Below are 22,568 nucleotides of genomic sequence, written 5' to 3' on the forward strand. Positions count from 1 at the left end.
CCCTAATACTTTTGGAGAACACAAATTGCTGAATATTTTCTAAAGATTTACTTGGGTTTCTGCCAACTTTTTTCAAGTATGTTATTATTAGTGTTCCATGGTATTTACATTGTTTGTCCTCCTTCAGCCCAGAAGCACAGTTTCTTTCTGTGGCTACTCTGAGGCAGTTTTTTTATAAAATCTAAATGTCATCTGTATAAATCTTACAAACCTGAAAAGTTGGCAAAATTCATCACAATTTTCCTCAGATGCTAAATGCAGCCTAAATACACAACTGAGAAAAGACTGCAGCTCACAAATGTTTCAAAACAATTTTTAAAACCCTTTTTTTTTTTTTTTGCTAATATGAACAACCACCAGACCCCTGTCACAGACCTCTTTTGTTTCTTCAGACCCATCAATGGATGAACAAGGAGTTTCCTTCATCTTTCCCATAATTAAAATAATTATTTTTTCTGTTCTTCCAGTCATTCCAGAGGAATGAGCATATTTATCTCCTCTTTAAAGTGTTGCTTTACAATGTGAAGGGATCACATAGTTGTGGGAAATGTTGGACAGCTCAGTGCCTTCCTGGTTTTTTTTTATCCATTGGAAAATAGCCTCAAATATTTTTCAGATTTTTTTTTCGGGTTATTGCACAGGAACTCAGTGCTTAGATGAACTTGATGCACTGAATTGCATAGCACTTGCCCTTTTCCCCATCTATTATGAATTTGTATATTTATTTCTCATATATCTTCTGTGGGCTTAGCCTTGTGCTTTTAAACACTGCAAGTCAACGATTTTCCTCTCCACTCCCTTTAATTTAAGTGTAAAACAATTCTTGACAGCATCTTCCTATAAGGGTCACCTGAAAATAAATACTACCCTAGTTGTCCCCAGACACATCCACTGCCTCAGTGGACATTCTGAGACAGGTCTAACACTTTGCATGTGCCAGGTGCACCTTGTTGAATCTTCCAAGCTCTTTCAAAGTGATATCACCTTTCTCAGTTCCTTGATCTCTTCCAGTGGTTCAGACATCACACTGGCTTGTGCTTTTTATCACAGTGTACAAATGACACAGGCTATTCCTGTTCTGAATCTCAAACATGACCTGATCTCTTTTCTAGAACTCAGCTCTCAAATATAATTTCTTCAGCCCTAGTGCAGTCACAGATTGTTCTGAATGAAACTTCTTATTGTCCTATCTTTCTGTTTTTAGAAATTCCTTCTGTGTCTTATATATTCTATGACTCTTTCTTTAATGTGTTTTTCTAATTAGTTTCCAGTAAGTCTCCCAAAGTCAAGATTGTGTAAAACTATTTTTCTTTTACTATCTTCCTCTTTAATGTCAGAAATTGCTTGCAAGTCTAGAGCACTATATTATTTAAATCCCCCTTCAAGTAATTTTTCAAGCTTACAAAATTTCAGTGCTAGTGGGACTTTCTTAGCCCCTTGCTCTTATCTGGATTATGACCTAGTTCAATGATGATCAAGTCATCTGTTTTGAATTATGTCCCATTTCAAACAGATACGTAACATCACAATATTCACAGTGGCTTATCCTTCAAAGACTCATTTCTCAACACTTATCCATCACAGACTCTGGCATCACAGGATAGCTGCACTTACCAAGAATATTCAGAGAATTTTAGAGATAAGCTAGTTTCAACCACCCCATGCCAAATTCCTTTTATGCTAATGTGGCAATCTTACTGTCCTTACCTACAGGTGGAATGGCACAGAAGAGCCAAGACAAAAAAAAGCAGCTTTCCTTCCAGGGAAATATTTGTTGTTGTGCTTCTACAACATTTCTGGCTTATGCAATTCTGGTTAGTCTTAGAAGAGTGGGGAAAGGCAGCCAAAACTTAGCTCTGGCCAGTAGCCAAGGGGCAAGTCAGTGCCAGCATGATAAAAGCAACCACAGCTTCACCTCAGCTGTAAATACAAGGGTTGGGACTTTCCCTGAGACTTTGACGGGAAGTTCTTTTAATCCTGCGCAGACAGGAGGCTTGCAACATCCCCTCACATATTCCTGCCCTGTACACTCACCCTGGCTTCCTCTAGATAAATACCAGCTGGGCTGTCAGGGCTCCTGTGCCTGCTCCAGGCAGTCAGAAATCTCTGCAGCTCCTGAGCTTTCCCTTGGTCCATGCACAGCATCTCACCAGCTGGGAGAGCACTGGCTCGCCTGGGGCGGCTGCGTCAGGTTGAGTGCCCAGGTGAGTTTTACACAGATGACGCAGGTTTCTCTCATTCCTGCAGGTGAGAATGGGGAGCAAAATGGCTAAACTGTCAACCTGAAAATATTAGGTGGGCTTGAAGTTAAATTTTTAATTCTCTTGATGAAATTTTAGCCGAGCCTTGCTCTCTGCTAGACAAGAAGACCACAAAGCCAGGCCATGTCTCATGGGTTTCTATTGACATTATACAATCTAGTTTTAACTAAGAGCTGATGTAAGGAAGCACTGAGAAACAAGAAAGTAATTTTATCTGTAAAGTCGGGACAAATCAGAACTTCAGATCTGTAAGTTAATATTCAGAGAGCTTACATAGCAGATAACAGGCTTATTTAATCTTCCAGAGGTGTTGTTATAGTTACAGTGAAGAAAGCTTCTTTCTTTCCTATGCTAGAGCCAAAATATTTGTTTGAATTTTAGCAGCAAGGGCAGGGTGTTGTTATACCCTGAATTATAAGTTATCAGTAATAAAAATTGGAACTAATGATTATTTTTACTTCTGGATTCATATGTGGATTTCAAGTTTTTCCTTTCCATTCAAGCAGCATACCAATTTTAATCCTGTTTAATATTTTATAAGCAAGGGGCTTCAGTGCTGCAGAAAGAAATGGATTTTTCTTAAATATTGTCTTATACCAGTTCCACATTATTAATTCAGAGAACATTTGCAACTGTCAGAACTGTTCTTCAGCTTTGATATAGGAAAATTTCATATCCTCTCTAAATCTGTAACACAAACTGTCACTCAGACTGTAGGCCAATTTTTTCAAGTCTGTTAAGACTTCATAAAATGATGCAATTAGTGGAAGTTGAAAATTCTTTTTTAGATGTGGCCTTTCTGAAGTTCCTAGATTTGTTAATAGCAATGATTTAGACTAGCATGAAGTAGCAGTGTAAGTGTATACCAAAATATTGCAATAGTCATTGAGAAATCAAGCATCACTGTGTTTTCTTCCCCCATATTGGACTTTTCTCATAAAAATATATTAGGCACTTTTCATATTTGTACATTTTTAGGCAGATGGTATGTTTTTAATTACTTCTCCTAGCTACAGGCAGAGATGATAATCAGGTGAAGGGTCTACTTTGTGTTGAGAAATTATGACAAAGTGTGTAGCCTACTCGTAGCTGGTTTCAGAGCAGGAGCTCACTTGGGAATGAATCTGCTGCCCTCCACCACGTTCTCATTCCATGTCTCACACTGCAGAGCAGCTGGGGACATGCAATCTTGGCTGCTCATGGATGAAACAAAACAATCTCACAGCTAATTGCAGTTAAACTCACAGGACCAGACCAGAGCTACTCTAAAGTAAAAACCCCACCGGCATGGGCATTGGGTGCTCCCTATAAACCCAGTCTCTCAAAAATACAGACAGTAACCTAAACTTTCAGGCAGAGTATTAAAATCTACATATTTTAAGGTCTCTTTCACTGCTCCCCAGTCTATTTCTTATTTAAACCTTTTTATTTGGTAACTTCAAGATTTGAGCCAAACATTTCTTCCTTTGTCATCTTGGTTGCTGAACTAGCAGAGTGGAACTGCAACATTTTCAGTATCTTATTTTCTCTGGGACATTTTAGAGGCATTGGCATTTTGACTTTATTTTTATTCTATTCAGATTTTCATGTATATTGATTTTGGGGTTCAAAAGCGGGTTTTGGGAAGAAAAGGTAGGGACAGGTATGTAAATGAAACATTTGAATGCTTACTGCAGTTCAGATGTTGGGAGCTTTTTCTCCATGTGTGCTCTAAAACAAAATATTGGGGGTTTTTATCCTCTTCTTGACGTCACTGTTTAGAAGCAGATACTCTTCTTTTTAAAATTTAGTGAGAGCGCTGTCAATAAAATACTCATTTAATTCACTTACTAGATGTTTGTAGGCAGGGCTGTGAGAAGCAGGTGTACTCCCAAATGTCCTGGTGAGCCCTTCCTGAGCTCCTGACAGCTCTGTCCTCCCAGCTGTGGAGGTCTGGCAGGGTGCTGGGACTGTGCCAGGTGGCAGTGTGGGTGAGCACTGGTTATACTGGTGCTTCTTGGAGACAGGGAATAGCTGCCAGCAAAAGCATTCATTAGAGGGCTGACAGCTGCCTCCCAGCTTCATAGGGACTCCTGAGTGCAGCCCTGGATGCACCACTGCAAAGTGACTTTCAGCTGCTGTTTTTACTTTACTAAACTGTTGAGTGTTGTCTCTCCTGGTGGGGTTACCAGAGAATTGCCCTAACTTTGGTGTGGTACTGTGCTGGAGACAGGCTCAGGCTGTCTGGCTTGGGACTGCTCTTGGCTGAGCTGCCTTGTCTGTGGGCTGGCAGAATGACACAGATCAGCCTGGCTCAGCAGCAAGGCTAGGGCTCACCTCCCACTGGGACACGCAGTTCCCATGACTGTCTTTGGAAAACATGAGGTTAAGATTAAATCAGGAGTGAGGAGAGGTTCTTAGCTATGGATGATTTCCCTACATGTGTTTTTCCCAAGTGCAGCAGCCTCCCCAGGACAAATAAGAATGTGCAGAAAAACCACCTCCATAAACAGCACGATGTCCCTAAAAAATTAGAATATTAATAAATTTGATTTGAATTCTGAAACATGAACTGCTCCAGAGCTTCATATAACTTGGCACTTCAAAGGTGCTCAATTATAATAATCTGCTACAAACTGCTTGATCAATGGTGAAAAGGCTTAGCCATCGAATTCAGACAAGTTACAGCACCTGAGGACTGGGATCAAAGTGTTTTACTGCTGCCTACCACCTTTAGTGATGCCAACTCTGTGAGCAAGTTTCTGGAGGCCTCTAGATAAACAAGCCTTAAGAGCTAGAAAATTAAGTGGAGAAGTTGATTGCCAAAGAGCAAAACACTTTCTGGCATCATTAAAGCAGAGGATGGTTTGATGAATGATTTCTCTGGGGTGGTCCTATGCTATGATGACTGTGAGAGCAGGAAATATGTAAAAAGACATGAGTACTCACAAAAAGTGGATAATTATGCAATAATCATAATAGCATAGAATTCAATAAAGACAAAGGGCTTATTCAGAAAACTCAGTTCCTTATTTTGTATTGAATTTACTTGCTGGAGATGCAAGAGAGGGTCACCCTGCAGGAGGGAATTATTTTGTCCAATTAGGCAATTACAGAAGCAGCATGACACTTTGTTTCCTACCTCCTTGCACCCTCTTCTTTGCTCTTCAGCTAAGTTTAGTAAAAAGCTTTTCATTTGTCTCTGTTCCAAATATCCACTTTTTCTTTAACTTTTTTGCTTATTGCATGTCTTGACATGCAGAACCAAGAGTGACTTCTGCCTCGACCCCACATATTTCACAGGGGTAGGAAATGCGGGTAGGTCTCAGACCCTGACTGAGACCCAGGAGCAAGGAGAAGACAGAAATCAGGGTGACTTCTCCCTGAAGGCCACAGCCCCTGTGTAAGAGGGCACAGGCAGCAGGGATTTGTATGAGATGTTTTGTAAGGGTTCCTGTCCCCGTGAAGTGGCACAGGACAACTCTGGCTGCCCTGTAAGCAAGCTGGGGGCAGTGGTGTACCCCAGAGCAATGCCCCAGGGCAGTTCTCTGGCAGATGCCATTTGTACCAACATCTGGGCTGGTAGAGGAGCTAATGGGTCACAGCTGTGCACACCCATCCCTGCTTGCCAGGCAGGAATCACCAGCAGCAGCTCGTGCATCTGCAAAACTTGGGCTGAACTCAAAGCAGGCTTAGGACAAAAAATAAACAACAACAACAACAACCACAAAAAAAAAAAAAAAAAAAAAAAAAAAAAAAAAAAAAACACAAAAAAAACACCCTATGTGTTTCCTTTTCTCAGCAGAGGATACTGGCCTGAAAAGCTCTGTCAATATTTTACTAATCCTGTCACTGGGGTTTTTTTCTATTTTAAAAGCATGTTTCTAAATTCAGGCTTCTCAACAATTAATTTTCAAAGCCTGTAACTAAAGGTTATTGCTTAGAGAGTTTTGAAATCAGCAGCTCAGTAAGAAGGGAAAATTCTTCCATCTTGAAAAGAATTTTAAAATTTGCCTGATAAAGATTTTTCCGTGTTGGAAAATTCAACAGCATAAAATAATCTATCTCACTCTCTTATTTTTTTTCCTTTTGTTTTTGGGGTATTTTGGGTTGGTAGGTTGGTTTTTCTTGTTTTATTTGTGGGGTTGGCTTTTTTTTTGAGGACTAATTTCCTCTGAAAATATCCATGTTCATTTTGTCCTGGAGGCAGGCATGTCTCTGCAGAAGCCGCTCAGATTCAGTCAAATGAGAGAGGAAAAATGTTCAAGTGCACATAAAATAAAAAAAAAGGAAACCAAAAGGAGCAAGTAAATATAATTAGTACACTTCACATCAAGTGAGTAAGGGAACTGATGCAGTTATCCACTGTTTTGGATTGTTCAATCATATGTCTTTAAACATAGATTAATGAACTTTCTGCAAAATGTGCTTGGCCTCATTCCAAAATGTTGCAAATCCACATTTATTTGTTTTGGCAAGAAAATTTCATATTCATGCTGTTTGCTTAAATCTTTCATCATATTCACACTTCTCAGATTTCTAAGAGTGTAAGACAACCACGAACATTTTTGTTACACCACTGCAGCCACCTTACTCTTTCTTTTGTGAAAAGTGCAGTAAAACAACTGGGCTTCGTTTCCCCACTTTGCAGCCCAGTCCAAAAGCAAGAGAACTGCAAATCAAGAATTCATTACTGTAAATGGGTAGAGAGTCAGGTTTTTCATGCTCTCCTAGAGCTCATAATAAATACGTGGCGTGAACTCTTACATTTTTAGTGTTTGGAAGGTCTGGTTTTGGTAGGTTGTTGGTATAATTTCAGCTATTTCTGGTCTCTGCAAGGCATTGATGGCTGTCAGTAAAATCTTGCCTTGCAACATCCCCTCCTTGCTCTCCATTACTGTCAAGAGCCCACGACGATGTCGGGTCAAAACTGCTTCACTTGCTTCCTTCTCTTTTGGTGGCACAGGCATGCATTTGGATGTGTATACTTCACAAAATTTTAGGGTGCCCAGTATTTTAGCTTCATTTCTGTAGGAAGTGAGAAATCCTCTCACTTGTGCAGAGGTACATGAGTGTCTCACATTTATGTGTGTTTCTCAATTATTTTTTTTTTACTGATGATTTCAAACCTGAAGGGCAGAGTGCTTGCTTCTTCTCATGTTGCATGAAAGAGGGCAGCTGAAGACCCCACAAAGGAGTCCTGAAAAATGAAAGACTATAATGTGACTGTATACATTTGAAATACCTAAAATCCACTAGAAGAAATGCTATAGGAGTCATCTCCTGTGATTAGAAACAGTTTCAATCAGCGCCTGTAATCAGCCAAGAAACACAAACCCCTAGGAAGCCAGGCTTCATTATTTCTAGTGTTATTTCTCTGTGAGACACAGCTACTTGTTACTGTCTCTAAATGGCAGATAAAAGATGCTCAAGAAAATTGCTTCACAGTGAGGGAACACCTCAGCAGGAATCCAATAGGTGCCTTTCCATGCCTGGTGGATCTTCAAGCATGGCTTTCAAAGCCTCAGAAATCTCCTGGGCCAGCTGGGATAAACCCAGTGCCCCTGCACTGTAGGCAGGTCTCTCTCTCCCCCATACTTGCTCACCTTCACGTGTTTTAAGAAATATTTTCATTCTTCTTGACATTGAAGTGGCCAGATTAAAGATTAATACCTACAAACCTCAGAATAGAATAACTCCCCTGAAAAGACTAAGGAAAGTACACAAGTTATAGCTGTGTATTGTGTGTTTATGGGAGCAGCTGGAGGTGGTGAGATTTCCAGCCCTCTCAGTATTTTGCTATGATTTAGACAACATTAAGCACAACTATTTAGGACTATATTTCATCTGTTTGAAGAGCCTCCAGGCAGTTTTAGTGTACTCCTGATAAAAAGTGAAGATGTGGGAAATGCAATGTCCTCCATACGAGGATTTATTGTCTCAAAAAAATATTTTTTATCAGCTTTGTCAAAACTTGGAGCCCAGGATTTTCTGCTGAGAAGAACAGCAGATATTTATTTGCTTGAAAGAAAATTTGTGCATAATTTGTTGTAATAGGTTTGTTGGAGCTATTCTGCTGTTTTCTTGATGTGCTTAAGTACTGGATTAATCATGGGACGGTAGTTTAGCCACATGACTTTTAGTTTTAGGTGTATCAAGAAACAGAAAATGCCATTTGTATTGCAGGGCAGATTTGGTTTCATAGATGTCATCTTGTGAGAAACAGTATTTGTTCTAGAGTGTCTTCTTTTTCTCTCTGTGGGAATAGTAAAATGAAATTTTAAGTAAATGGGATTGCCTCAGAGTAGTGTACCTGTCTTTCTGAGGAGAATTTCTAAATCTCATTTCACCTGTTTTCCACATTACAACAGGATTACTATATATTAAGCATGTATGAAATATTTCATAAAGTATTCCAAAGATGAAGTACCACTTATGCAAGAAATAAAGTAATAATTTCTCCCCTTTTGTACTATATTTAATGGACTACTATATGTAATTTTACTGTATTAGGGCATTTTAATCTAATATACACCTTTTGATCATAAATTACAAGACAAAGCAGGAGCCTTATTTACAAAAAAAACCCTGAATTTGGGGATGACTTCTGCTTGCCAGTACTTGCAATAAACATTTAAGACAACTATGAGAATTACCTCTATTGGAAAAATAAAGTGTAATTTTGGAGAACTTGACAGTATGGGAAACTAAGAATTATCAGGGAAAAAGTATAAAACCCAATAAACATATGTACCCATTTACTTATTTGTTTCAAGTCCACCATGTCCACCCATGGGCACATAGAATTTAAAGGAAACAATGAGAAACAAAGGCTTTATATTAAAAAATAAAATAAATTTAAAAATAATCCTGGCCATGTCCACTGCCTTTGGCACCTTTGGTCATAGGCAGTGCTCTTTGTTGCCACCAGCATACGTACATGCCATTGGGATGGTGTCAAAGCACCAAGTTTTTCAGGAGTGCTCAAGCATGACTGAGAAGGATGTATGTTTGTCAGGTAGGGAGGGATTAGGGGCACAAGGAGGCATTAGGAAGCAAAACTGACTGAACCTGCTTGGTCTGTTCAAAGAGGCATGAGGAAGGTTTGCAGGACATGAGACAAGGCTTTATTTTCACCATTTCAACCTTAAATGCCAACTCAAGATCAGCTCACAGTAGCCTAGCAAAATTGAAATAAATAATTACATCAGGTCCAACAGGGCTAAGGACATACTCTCTGTAGTGGTGGTGGGAACCTCTTCTCAAAATGTCTTGGAAGAGAATGCTCTGAACCTCTGTTATTGAAATGAGCTGTCATGTGCTCAGTCCTGCCTGAGTGGTTCAAACTATGTAAGCATAGTTTGACATATGGCATACATCCTGAATCCATGTAAGGAACTGCATGCTTCCAGGTGTTTCCTGACTAGAGAGATACAGAACTTTGACTGAAAAAAGCCTCTAGCAGAGGCTTATCCATGTGGATGCTATATGACAAAGCTCAGATCATCCTTGCGGTAATGAAAACAAGAGATTAAAAAAAAAATCACAAAAAAACCCCACCCAGAAACAGCTAAATCTTTCATGTTAAAAAAGCAGTGTGGTTAAAATAAGAGCATAGTCTGAACCCAAACTACTTGTCCCAGATGCCCCAGGTTCACTACTGTTCCAGCAGAGTTAAACATTGAAGGTTAGTGAATCCAAGAGAAGAATTAACTTCTCCATGTAGCAAGGTACTGATAGAGTTCATCTGTGCAATGGACTCAATTTAATAATCTCCCAACTGTCAATCCAAGTGTCTCTTCATCATCTTAGAAGAATAGCCCTTTTCAAATATGAAAAACAAGGTTTTATGGGACAGGTGAACCTAGAAAACAGATTTTATATCCAAAGTCTACTACAAAGAATCACTGGAATATGCATTTAATACTGTTGTCATGACTTCTGCATAACCATATATGAATTCACACATATGAATCTACACTCAGCATGCTATATAATGAGCAAGATGTATTAAGTCAGAACTTTTATTTGCCTCCAGAATGCTCTACTAGAGCAATGGCAAGCTGATCCTGAAAGGCCATTCCACTACCAACACTCTCTATTACTTGCACAGAGTAACAGAATCTTTGCTGTTATTTACATGGAAATAGCAGTAAAAATAATTAGTTTACATAGAAAGAAGGCCTTTGACCCATCATTTTTACAGTTAAAATCACGTAACATTTGTTGTGTATATAATCCTTATGTCCACCTTTGGGATTAAGATTCTTAAAATGAGTTTAAAAAAAAAAAAAAAAAAGAGAGAGAGAGAGAGAGAGAGAGAGAAACATAAATGGACCAATATTGTAAATCCTGGTACTAGTTCCTACAGTAGACAACCCCATGACCTACCATAACCTACTTATAAAGCTTTCTTTTACATGGCAACAGGTCAAATTTCTTTGGCCTTTTCTCTTCTTATAGTCCTTATATCCTGCTTTGTCTTCTAAAATTTTGCCCTGAATCGAGAGATAAAAAAATATAATCCAAATAAAAGATTGTGATAAAAGAGGGGGAAATGCAGAGCTGTCACAGCTTGGAGCAACCACAGACAACAAAGAAACATCAAGTGCTTGAAAATGGATTTGTTCTCCAAGCAGAATAACAAGCACAGTACACTAGATCCTGAAGGTGAGAAGGTGATGTTACATGGGAAGTACAATTTGAGAAGAAAATTAGGTCAGGAGATTGGCAGCTGCTTAAATAAACTGTTAAAAGCAGAGACATAAAGATTGCAATGCAGTGCAAGGGCTGCCATCAGAGAGCCATGTGGCTGGAGCTGTCGGTTCTTCATAACTTCAAATTCAAACACACATAAACCAAAATCTATGGACAAGCATAGAATTGTGTCAATATGTTGGTACAATTTGAAAAGCCACAGCACAAAAAGAAATATAAAAAGTTTCTTGTAAAAGATAAACTGTTAAAGAAAAATCAAGGAGAGCATTGATCCACCACTCAGCTGAGGGGAACTATTGGCTTATGACTCCAAGAAAGCCAGTTGTGTAATGGTTATTTTGCTTTTGTTCACTGGAAGGGTCAACCATGACAGAAGGGTTTCAATCAGTAGTGAAAAGCTAGAAATACTTGTTAAATAATAGAAAAATTACATTAGGCCATGCTTATGTGAGCTAAATGACCTGAGATCAGCAAGGCTGATGGAATTCATGTCACACCATTTAGGTGATAACTGAAGCATTTTCACAGTTGTAAATACTGTCTTTAAGAATTGTGTGGAAGAGGTAAAGTTTTGAAAGACTGGAAGTGTAATATTAGCTATTTTTAAATGTAAGACAAAAGAGGAGGTGCAGAATTATGGCCCTTTTAAATAATCAATTTAAATACAATTCTCAAACAAACAGAGGAAGCAAATAGAAAATAAGAAAGAAAGAGATAATAGTCATATGGATTAATCAAAAATAAGTAGCTCCAAACCAACCCCATTATTTCTTATAAAAGGATAACAGGCCTTGTGAATCACAGAAGTGACACAACTTGACATGAGCAAATTTTTTTGTATGGTAAATGTTAGAAAAAATGTCAAAAGCAAACTACAAAAATGCAGTTTAGATTAAACTAATACAAGGTAGGGTTCTGTGGAACTAGCAAAAGAAACATTTTTCAATCTTTCAGTTAACCATTGTCAAAATAGAAGACTGCATCTACTACAGATATAAAAGGGGTTTCTCCTGGCAAAACTCCTATTCCTTTCATTAAATGGCATGGATGCCAGAATAGACACTTTACTTATTAAAGCTGACAATCTGACAAAGTTGAAAAGGGCTGCAAGCAAGTTAAAGGACAGACTGGAAATCAGAATGATCTTGACAAATTGAAGCTACAGTTTGAAAAAAAAATATGGTACTACTCAGCAGGGACAAGTGCATGATACAGCTCTGAAAACAGGACAGAAATCAAGGATGAAGCAAGTGGCATGGGAGAAGTATAATTAAAGGACTGGGTGTAAGAGGATGCATTTGCATTGGTGTTTCAGTTCTGCTCAGATGTAGAAGCAGATCATCACTTTCAAGCTTTGCTTTACACTACAGTTATCTTGGAACATAGGAAACTAGATTCCTTACCACAAAAGGTGTGCCAGAACACATGCTTTGGATGGACCCAAATGCATTCAGCTGCTAGTGGGCACACAGGCTGTAGTGCTACACTAATGTTAGTCCAAGGTGGAAATCTGACACGTGGATGGTGTGCAAATCATGAGCTCAGCAGCAGGTGTTGCACTCCACATCTTGGTCCCTGTTGCTACACACCCCTTGTTAAAGCACTCATCACCTTAATGTGACTATTGAATTGTCTGTGCTGTGAGTGAGACAAATGTGACAGCAGGATTAGGTGTGGACTGTGAGGCAACTAAAGCAATTCTTTTCTATCTGCTATCTCTGTGAGAGTGCTGCAGTCAGCACCACACTTAATTAACAGTTGGAGCAGCTTAGCCTAGAAACATCAGAAGAAAGCCATGAGAAAGATCACCACTCTCAGAAACAAAAATTGCGGGAAAGATGTGGGACTGTTTTATTTCTAGAAGAAAAGGGTAAAATGATAAGAGTTTTCATGTCCAACAAAGGCTGCTGCAAAGAGAAGGGAGATAAACTGACACCTTTGACAGCTGTGTCACTGTGGGGGAGGCAATATAGATTGCTCATGCAAAAGTTTGCCTAATAAAATGGCTGAGAAAGCAGTAAGCAAGGAGCTTCAGCATCCACAACACAGGAAGGTCTCACAAACAGGTGAGACAAGCATCTTGTCAGACCTGGTTTAAACTCAGTTCATTCTGCTGTAGAAAGGACCTCTTAAGACCACAACCAGAGTAATTTTTAATTTTTGTTCCTTTTTAAGAGGATCTTCCATCTGCATTTCATGTTACATTTTTCTGATATTTCAATTATCCATCCCATCTTCACTTTTCCACTTTTGGCATGGTGCTTCATCTGTGGTATTTCTTCTAGTCTATCTCTCCTTTTTCCCATGTGCAAAGCAATCTACCTGTCTTAATTTAATTTCCTACATAATCAAATATTTGCATATAACTACTTAACTAAACATTGTACCTTCCCCTTCCCCACTGTTCACTTCCCTTTAGTTCTTATGCAATGGGGAAGAATGACAGCGTTGCAAGTAAGTTCTTTTTTTCAGCATCTCCTTTTATCTTTACTGACCAAGAAAACTGAGATTGCCATTATTTTCCTTAAAAGAGGGTAATTCAGTGCAGAAGAATACAACAACAATGCAGAGGAGAAAGGCCACAGCTAATCATTGCAGAAGTTTACATTGATCATCTTTCAAATAACAAAAGGCTTTACTAGTGGTCAAATGTTATGGGGATAGATATAAGGAAAAATATTATGTATGCATACAAATCCCTATGGCTTTTTCTCAGATATATACAGCTACATATGTAAAAGCATAGATAATGATTACTGCATGTTTCTTTGCTGGTATTTCTGCTTTCCTCTGGTGCTTTGAGAGCACCCAGCATAACCCATGGGCATGGAGCAGAGCTCCACTGCCACTGGCTGCTGAGTGACACCCCAGTGTCAGCCTGAGCTCCCAGTTACCAAAAAAACCTTGTGTCCCTTGTGATATATTTCTGCTTTCCTTCTGTGATGCTGATACACCACAATAAAACATCTAATTCTACAGAAAATTACTATCTTCTTAGATTACAGTTTCTGGTCTCATGAATCTGTAAGTCCAATTTCCTTCTTTTGGCTTTACAAAACAGTTGCCATGAGATGCTGCATTTTCTTCAAACACAGGCAGCAGTGCCAGGATGTGCCTTTACATTCTCTATATGCTCACATTCTACTGCCTGAATTAACCTCCAGACATTCACTGCCAAGCCTACGATGTTCTTTTGGTTCAGTTTGAGCCAGCTGACACAAAGACATGTCAAAAGCAAGAAAAAGAAGGATTCTATGGAGAAAATTAAGTTAATTACTATATTTTTAAGAAGAAAGCATGGTCCAGAAGACCTGGAATTTAAAAGTAGACTTACTTTTTCTTACATGTGATTTTCAGAAATAACAGATGCACTATCAGCTTTACAATATAACCCATTTGTTAAAAATTTAATTGGTGAGTAGTTTATTTCTAATATATAATTTGTGCTTTCATAACAGCTATGGGCATCTTTATTATATCTTACAATGAAAAGGTGAATTCTTCTCAATTTATTCAAGCAAATTGTCTCTCTTGTTAAAAATGGTACTAAGCTACATTAGACCACAAGTGTTAAAGAAAACATTAACTCTCTTCATCTTTCTATGCCTTTTATACTCCCTTTACATCTTGGATAGCACTTCAAAAAAACATATTTTGGAAAAAAGCCAATTTCTTCCATTATTTTTTCTTTTCATCTCCCTCTTCTTTTCCTCTCAAAAGAAGATGAGGTGTTTACAAGCTCAGAGTTTACTAGTCAAAGAAGTGTTCAGCATAAGTGAACAATGTAAGCACTTTATACACGTATTTCTTGCTGGTGGATCCATTTCTATGTTAAATATGTTTATAAGCCCAAACAAAACATAACTCTAATACCTACCAAATATAATACCTGATATCATCCATCTGAGTTTTGTTTTTTTCCATCCTTAGTTTGGAGAGGAGAATTAACTGCACAATTACCTCAACAATATCTTGGGGATTTCTTGAGGACAAATACAGATGCTTTCAATTGGATGACTGCATGTTACAAATAAATTTTACTTTTAATTTTAGATATGAGACTGCTTTGCTAAAAACTAAAATTAAGAGTTGAGTCTTATTAGGTACTGAGTTGGACCATTTATTAATATTACACACGCAACCCTTCTGTTCTTTTTGAAATAGACTACCCCCAGAAAGGAATTTCATAGCTTTAGTCACATTAGAGCCTCATGGGACATTAATAAAGCCCTCAGAGAATGATTTTCAACTATGTCAAAGGACCTTGCAATTTTATGCATGTATCAGAGCACACAAATATGCAAGACACATTCAGATGGGTCCCTTTGAGGATCTTTATTCATGCTCAGTGTACTACTTGTCAAAGTACATGGAGTCCAGCTGCAGAGAGCCAAGGTTAACCCCTTGTGCTGCACTGCAAAGCCTCCACACAGATCCTCCAGCTCACAGGTGCTCAGCCCTTCTCTGCCTGAATCCTCACCCTGCCTAATGACTGGAAGCCTTGGCACCTCTCTAAACCAAGGGCTCCCATAGCTCAGTGCATTAATGCAGCTGGGCAGGCACTGATACCAGCTGAGGGCTACATAGCTGCATACAGAAATAGTCCAAGACAAAATCGTCACATGTGATTCTCAGAATAAGAATTTATGTGTCTATCTTGCTAGCAAAGCTTGCACCCTACAGCATAGGCCACAGCTGTTTGCATCCTTGACTCACAGCTCTTATCCCTAAGTCATGGCAGGTAGGGGGAAGCTGGGGCTTAGATTTTTTTTCATTCACCAAACAAATGCAAGTTTTGGGTCAAATAATTTAAAATCATGTCAGATTTTTAAAAAGCAAAAACTGTTCTAGCTAGAGAAAAATACAAAAGGAAGTGAAAAACATCATCTCAGTGGTTTAAAAGGCAGTATGTATAAATTGCAGCATTCTGAATGGTGCTTCATAGAAGAACGTAAGCAAAGGGTCATAAACAACAGGAGCAAAGAAGTTGTTTTGGTTCTAGCTAAACATTTCATGCATTTCTTTTCGTTACAATTTCACCTGCAAACTATAAAGCCTGTTGGTCCCACAGCTCTAATTAAGACAGTTAGCTATGAGGCAACAAAAGAATTGAACTGAGGCTCCTGCAAATTAAATTGATGCTCTAAGTACCAAACTGATGGACAGTCCAAGAAACAGGTCAGACAGGTCTGTTTGATGGACAGACCCTGAGACCAGGGTCTCCTGTGGGATGTCTAAGGTGCTCTGCTCTGAGTCCACCTTTTGTTGAGGGAGAACAGCATGTGAACCTACTGCAAGACCTATGGAACAGACCTTTGTGATTCTGTGTTTGTATCATGGGTCTCACTCTGCAAGAACAGACTGAACACACTGCCATTGCATGGATAATACATTAAAGACTTTGAAGTTGCCAGGTACAGTGATAAAGGAAGAGAGATAAAACCTCAAAGAGAATTTTACTATGTGTTATATATAAATATCAAAAATCTATTTTCAACATGAAATATTCAAGTCCACTGTCCAAATGCTTCTTGGAACATTCTTCACGAAATTGAAGAACAATAATAAAACAAACTGGCACTGACTACTTGCATTAAGGAAATAGTGAGAACTACAGATAGGTTTATAGCTACCTTTTATAATAACCCTTCATAAAGTAGTTTGAAAAAGACTTTCCAGGTTCTAATCTGATTAGAAACAGACTCTACATCAATGCTTTTCTATAGCATAAATAAGCAGCAATTGCTCTGAAAAGTGTGCTACCCTTGCTCTCTGTGCTCTTGTGTCTTTTCCTCCTATTTTCTCTTTGAGAGAGGAAAACTGAAACAGTTCAGATGGATGCTAAAATCCATAAAATGGATGGAAAAGAGAGTCCTGTAAGACATGGAGGACTGAATATTCAGAATGGTTTTTTTTAAATCTCTACATAAATCTTCTGAGAGTGTGTATTCAGAAGAGCGTGCAGGAATCATATTAAAGGACAAGAAGAGGCTAAGATGTCTATTTTGTACACCCAGAGTGATACAAACCTTTTATTTTCAAGAGATTGATGTTTTGCTTAGTTTGTTCCAATTACTTGGTTTTTCTTTAACAGATGAATAAAAATTCTTCCAACGTGATGGCTTTGGCTCCTAACACTTCTAACAAAAGAGAGACAGTCTGCATATTTGGAACTGGAGATTTTGGACGAGCTCTGGGGCATAAGATGATTCAATCTGGCTACCCAGTGGTGTATGGGAGCCGAAGCACCCAGATATCCAACCTGATTCCCAAGGATGCAGAAGTGCTGGGCCACGCAGAGGCAGCACAGAAAGCTGCCATTATCATCATAGCAATCCCGAGGCAGCATTACAACTTTCTTACACCACTAGCAGAGGTTCTCCGTGGGAAAGTCTTGGTGGACATAAGCAACAACTTGAAATTAAACCAGTATCCCGAGTCGAACGCAGAGCACCTGGCTCAGCTGCTGCCTGGCAGTAAGGTTGTGAAAGCCTTCAACACCGTGTCAGCCTGGGCCTTGCAGTCGGGCACGCTGGATGCAAGCCGGCAGGTAAGGCTGAGCACGGGGATTTCCTCTGTCACAGAGTCACACATCACATGGCTTCTTCTCAGCTACACACAACACACCTGGGACGGCAGAATTAGGCAGAGTTGAGATGGTATTTTCATGATTTTCTCTCATTTCAAACGAAATGTGAGCTAAAATTTACCTAGGATTTTTAATATGGCATGACAGGGATCATAAATAGCTTGCCTCTGAACTCAAAAAGGTGTTTAGAAATACTAGAGAAGAGAAAAAAGATAACAGAGCTACAAGTGAGACAAATCAGGAGTGTTACATCATTTGGTCGTCAGAGTTGTAAAGTTAAACAGAAATGAGATAAGAGGAATTTTCGCAGCAAGAATAAAATGAAGAAAGCAAAACAAGAGAGGCAAGGGATGTGATAGGTCAATGAGTATTGGCAAAAGAAGTATGCTGAAAGGTGAATAAATTACTAAAGGTTTTTAAATCATCGCCATCTAAATTTAACACAACAGCAGTGTGTGCAAACTGCTTTAACCAGCTCCTCAACCACAGGCCAGCAGGCACAGAGCTGGCCAAAGGAAGCAACACAGCAGATTACTTGAAGGCAAATCCTTTATTATGTTTATTATGCTATGTTTTCTGTCGCTTCAAAGGAGAGTGCTCTTGTCCAACACATGAAATCACCCAGCTACTCAAACCATTGCTAACTGTGCTCCCCACTGCCAGATAAATGGTTTTGTCTAGAGACCAAGGCCTTCCAAGCCTAGGCTCTATAAACCTTCACCATCTCAACAAGGGCAGAAATGCCCCCTTTGTCCCAGTTCCAAAAGGACTATTGTCTTACATACAGAAATGATGATTTCTTCACTATTTTACTAGACCAGGAAAGACCTATTATTTACTTTTGTGACAGGCAAATTATGTTTTAAAGATCTCTGTCCTCACTTCCCTGGAGTATTTATGGACCACTACAGCAGCAAATGAAAATTTTGCTCTTACTTACTGCTATTGAAAATTTTGCTTCAATTTAGCCCTAAAAAATCTTGTGCTTACAAACTACTTGCAGATCCTCAGAAAAATATGTCAAGTCTTCTACTCAAAGACATATACTAAGCCTGTTATACATTGTTATTTCCAGATATAAAATTTTGCCAGTTGAAACAATCTCCTTCCCTAAAGAATCATGTGCAAAGTTCTTTGTCTTGTTTGCCAAAAGTATCTATAGGGTACTTTTTTGCCTGTATTAATTAAGATCAGGAGTAAGCCAAGTAAGCAAAGAAGCAGGCTAGGAAGCTTGTGCTTACTGTCCATATATATCCAGGCAGGATGGCAGTAGAGAAAATCATAAATCTCTGTAAAAAATAAACTTCTGTTTGTTTTTGTCTGCAGGTATTTGTCTGTGGAGATGATGTGGAAGCTAAACAAATGGTCATGAATATTGTTCGTGCACTTGGTCTCACTCCACTAGATAAGGGATCCCTCTTGGCTGCTCAGGAAATAGAAAATTACCCTCTGCAACTCTTTCCAATGTGGAAGTTTCCCATCTTTTTGTCCCTTGGCTTAACTGCATTCTTCTTCTTCTACTGTGTTCTTCTCGATATAATTTACACTTATATTTATGAAAAGAAGGACTTTTCATTTTTTATTGCAATTACCATTCCAAATCGGGTCTGCCCTGTAATGGCGCTCATCCTTCTGGCCTTGGTGTATCTGCCTGGTATTTTTGCTGCAATTATTCAGTTATACAGAGGTACCAAGTACCGCCGTTTTCCAGACTGGCTGGACAAATGGATGCTGTGTAGGAAACAGCTTGGCCTAATAGCCTTGGGGTTTGCTTCCCTTCATGTTTTGTTCACTCTTGTTATTCCACTGCGCGCCTTCGTACGTTGGAGAACCAGCACAAGAATCATCTCCCAGGTAAGTTTTGTTCCCTGCTCTAAGTCTTCCTTTCTTCTGGCCCTGTTAAAATAATACCATCTACCTGGAGCTTCAGAAATCCATTTGGACATGTTCTTTAAAATCCAGTGTTCTTTAAAATAGAGTAATATTCCTAGTTTTTGTATCTTTTAGACATTGATATATCTATGTTTTGTTGATACTATGTTGAGCTGAGGGGATTTCTGGCCTCAGTCTTCCTCCTAGATAGTTGACATATTCATAAAATAATCAGGGAAAATGTAAACACTTTTTCTTCATATACCTTCAAGAATATAATATACTATGACTTTCTGATCTTACTTAACAAAGGATCACATATCTCTCTTAAACAGGTCCACAGAACAGTAAAATATGTACCTCAATTACAGTTACATGGAACTTATATGTAATATAATTCCTCTCCTGATTTTTGAGCAGGCATTCAAAGTAAATCTCTGATGATCACTAAGTTAATGTATAACATTTATATCCTACTTACCTGTAAGGAAATTTTTTCTCCTTATTGGTGCTAAAACTGCTATCACTAAAACACACCTGGTCTTCTTTTCTTCAGGTAATGAACAATAAAACAGAACCACTCGACCACACTAATGCCTGGCTTAGTGACTCTTATTTGGCTTTGGGAATTCTAGGATTTTTTTTATTTGTTCTTCTGGGAATAACTTCCTTGCCTTCAGTCAGTAACAATGTCAACTGGCGAGAATTTCGATTTGTTCAGGTAAGATAATCTCTAAAAAAACCATCCCCTAAAAAACCTCCTTCCCTTATCAACAGTGGCCATGGGCAGGTTCACTAGAGACGTATGGCTTTTCTCCATTATTATCTTCAAATGTGATCTGTGCCTTATCCACCATCACACAGTGAAAAAAAAAAACATCTACATGGCCAAACAGCTTTAAAAACCCACAATTGCTCTGATGGCTGCTTATGGTACAACTGAGATTATTGCATTAGCAAGAGAAAGATGGGAAGATGTGAGCTCCTAAATGAAAAAACAGAAAGCTGGCTTCGACATCAAATTCCACAATTGTACAAAGTCACAAAATAATTTAGCCATTTTACTGGGTTAATTTTTTTGGTTCACAAAATAATTCAGTTAAAATGGATCTGAAAATTACTTTATAACTCAAATCTTCTCAATGCCAAGCATCTAAAGAGAATCTGCAATTTCTGCAGACTGTAAAAACTGCTGTGACTATAAACAGGCTGCCCTTGGTAACACATAATCTCAGCTCTCCATTTGGAGGAAGTTTAGTGCAAGCTGCCGTGCCTCTGCAGGAGCTGGGCTGGAGGGGAGGGGAGGCAAGAGAAGGGGAAATTACTAACAATGAATGTTTTATCAAGGCAAAAAACTTGCACAGTATGATACTTCTGGATGGATTAGCACTAGAGCATAAAAAAAAAAATCTTGAATTTCTCTACTGAATGTCAGCATTTTCTCAGCTTTTTCACAGATATGACAGCCACTAGGCAGTACATGTGAGCTAGGAAAAATTGTAAATGCTATCGATGGTGAAAAACCAAACTATTTAATCTATAACCATTTTAATTGGTTTTTTTAAAAAATAATAAGAGCCTTTATGCTATATAAAATAGTTTCATTTCACCAGTCCCCAAGTTGGCACATGCCACAAATCTTACTGTGTCCTTAAATTTGCATTTGTTCTGGTTTATTTTACAGTTTTAACCTACATTTCTTTCCTTCTTTTTTTCCTTCTTTCTCCTTTAGTCCAAACTGGGATATCTGACACTGATTTTGTCCACTGCACACACGCTGGTTTATGGTGGAAAATGGTTCCTGAGCCCATCAACATACAAGTGGTATCTTCCAAACATCTATATCCTCTCCCTCATTGTTCCTTGCGCTGTACTGGTTGTCAAATTTCTGCTGATATTTCCTTGTGTAGACAAACCTCTCACACAAATTCGGCAGGGCTGGGAGAGAAATCCCAAATACTCAGAACAGTCAAATTACATTATCAACAAGTCTGCTGTATAATTAGCCTACACTGTATTATTAAAAAAAATATTATGAGGGCATATCAAAATGAAGTCTTAAGCCTAATCTATCTGGAAAGGGAGAGAAAATGGGAAAAGTTGGCCAGGCTCTATAAAACAAAGCCACCCCAATGACAAGCTTTAAATACAAATGAAGCCAATGAGTTTCTGCACCTCAGGCATGCTTTCACACAGGTGCAGACCTTATCTTTTGCTTTGTGTATTTCCCCTTGCCTATTTACGCTCCCTCCTAAGAAGGGTATGTGAGAAGTAGGTGATGTTCCATGTCCCTCTTCTGCTGTCTTGAGCTCCTCCAGAGCTGAGCAGAACCACAGAAACCTTTGGTGTTAGACAGTGTTTGCTCCTCTTTCCTATCCTGCCATCAAGACTCAACTCTACATGCACCTACACATATCCACAGAGATCCATATGCACACCTGCATGAGTTTCCACACATTTCTCTGTTTCTAACCTCAGAATCCACCAGCACCAACAGAACAGTTGCATGATGGATACTAGCTAAGGAACAGAGCTTCACCTCCCAGAATTGTTTATCCTCCATTAATATCCAATCCAAGGAGAGAGCTATGTTGACTCCTTAGAGATAGTTGAATAAGATTTGTTTGGTTTGTGAACAGGAACCTTGATGTTCAAAGTGCATGGGTCAAGGACTGCTGAATTTTTGCTTGTACTGCTCTACCAGAAATTCAGGGGCAAGGGGAAGGAGTAGAGATCAAAATAACAGAGATGTGAGAAATGCTTACAAGCCTCAACTTTTAAAGTATAGGCAAAAAATTATCTGTGATTTTTTTGTGTAAGCAGTGAGTTGTAAGAGAAGAAACTGAAGGAAAATCCTTTTATTTGAGGGAATATATGTCATAGTCATATCTCATGACTGTTGATTTTTCAAAAAATAAATAATTGGATGTGATATGACAGAAATTCTATGAAAATGCGCATGTTTTAAAGACAATAAAGTTTTTTTTTTTACACTGTTGACCTCTGTTATCATTTTGGGAACCTGTTCTGCTAAGATGCAGCTGCTGGTGTGCTCAGTTGCACAAAGGTGTCGGGAAGCCTTGGAAAAAATAATAAAATGGGATCCCATCTTCAGCCAGCTGCCTGGACTTGTCTTCCCCCATCTTTGC

At 38.7% G+C, this 22,568-nt stretch overlaps 1 protein-coding gene across 1 annotated transcript; it reads left to right on the top strand.

The window, feature by feature from the left end:
- Positions 1–2,158: 2,158 nt before the first annotated feature.
- Positions 2,159–21,421, top strand: STEAP4 (STEAP4 metalloreductase). The gene is made up of 5 exons (XM_021551726.2): positions 2,159–2,204; positions 17,053–17,508; positions 18,874–19,401; positions 19,976–20,140; positions 21,152–21,421. Exons 2-5 carry the CDS (start codon positions 17,053–17,055, stop codon positions 21,419–21,421), a joined length of 1,419 nt encoding a protein of 472 aa, XP_021407401.1. The 5' UTR covers positions 2,159–2,204.
- The last annotated feature ends 1,147 nt before the right edge of the window (positions 21,422–22,568 follow it).

This window comes from Lonchura striata, chromosome 1, assembly GCF_046129695.1.
Source record: "Lonchura striata isolate bLonStr1 chromosome 1, bLonStr1.mat, whole genome shotgun sequence".
NCBI classification, from domain to species: Eukaryota; Metazoa; Chordata; class Aves; order Passeriformes; family Estrildidae; genus Lonchura; species Lonchura striata.

What these genes read in the sequence shown, in the direction of transcription:
- STEAP4 (XM_021551726.2), top strand. Translation starts at nt 17,053, where the DNA reads ATGAATAAAAATTCTTCCAACGTGATGGCTTTGGCTCCTAACACTTCT. An exon ending in CGCTGGATGCAAGCCGGCAG is followed by an intron (nt 17,509 to 18,873) that starts GTAAGGCTGAGC and finishes TTTTGTCTGCAG; the next exon opens with GTATTTGTCTGTGGAGATGA. An exon ending in GCACAAGAATCATCTCCCAG is followed by an intron (nt 19,402 to 19,975) that starts GTAAGTTTTGTT and finishes TCTTTTCTTCAG; the next exon opens with GTAATGAACAATAAAACAGA.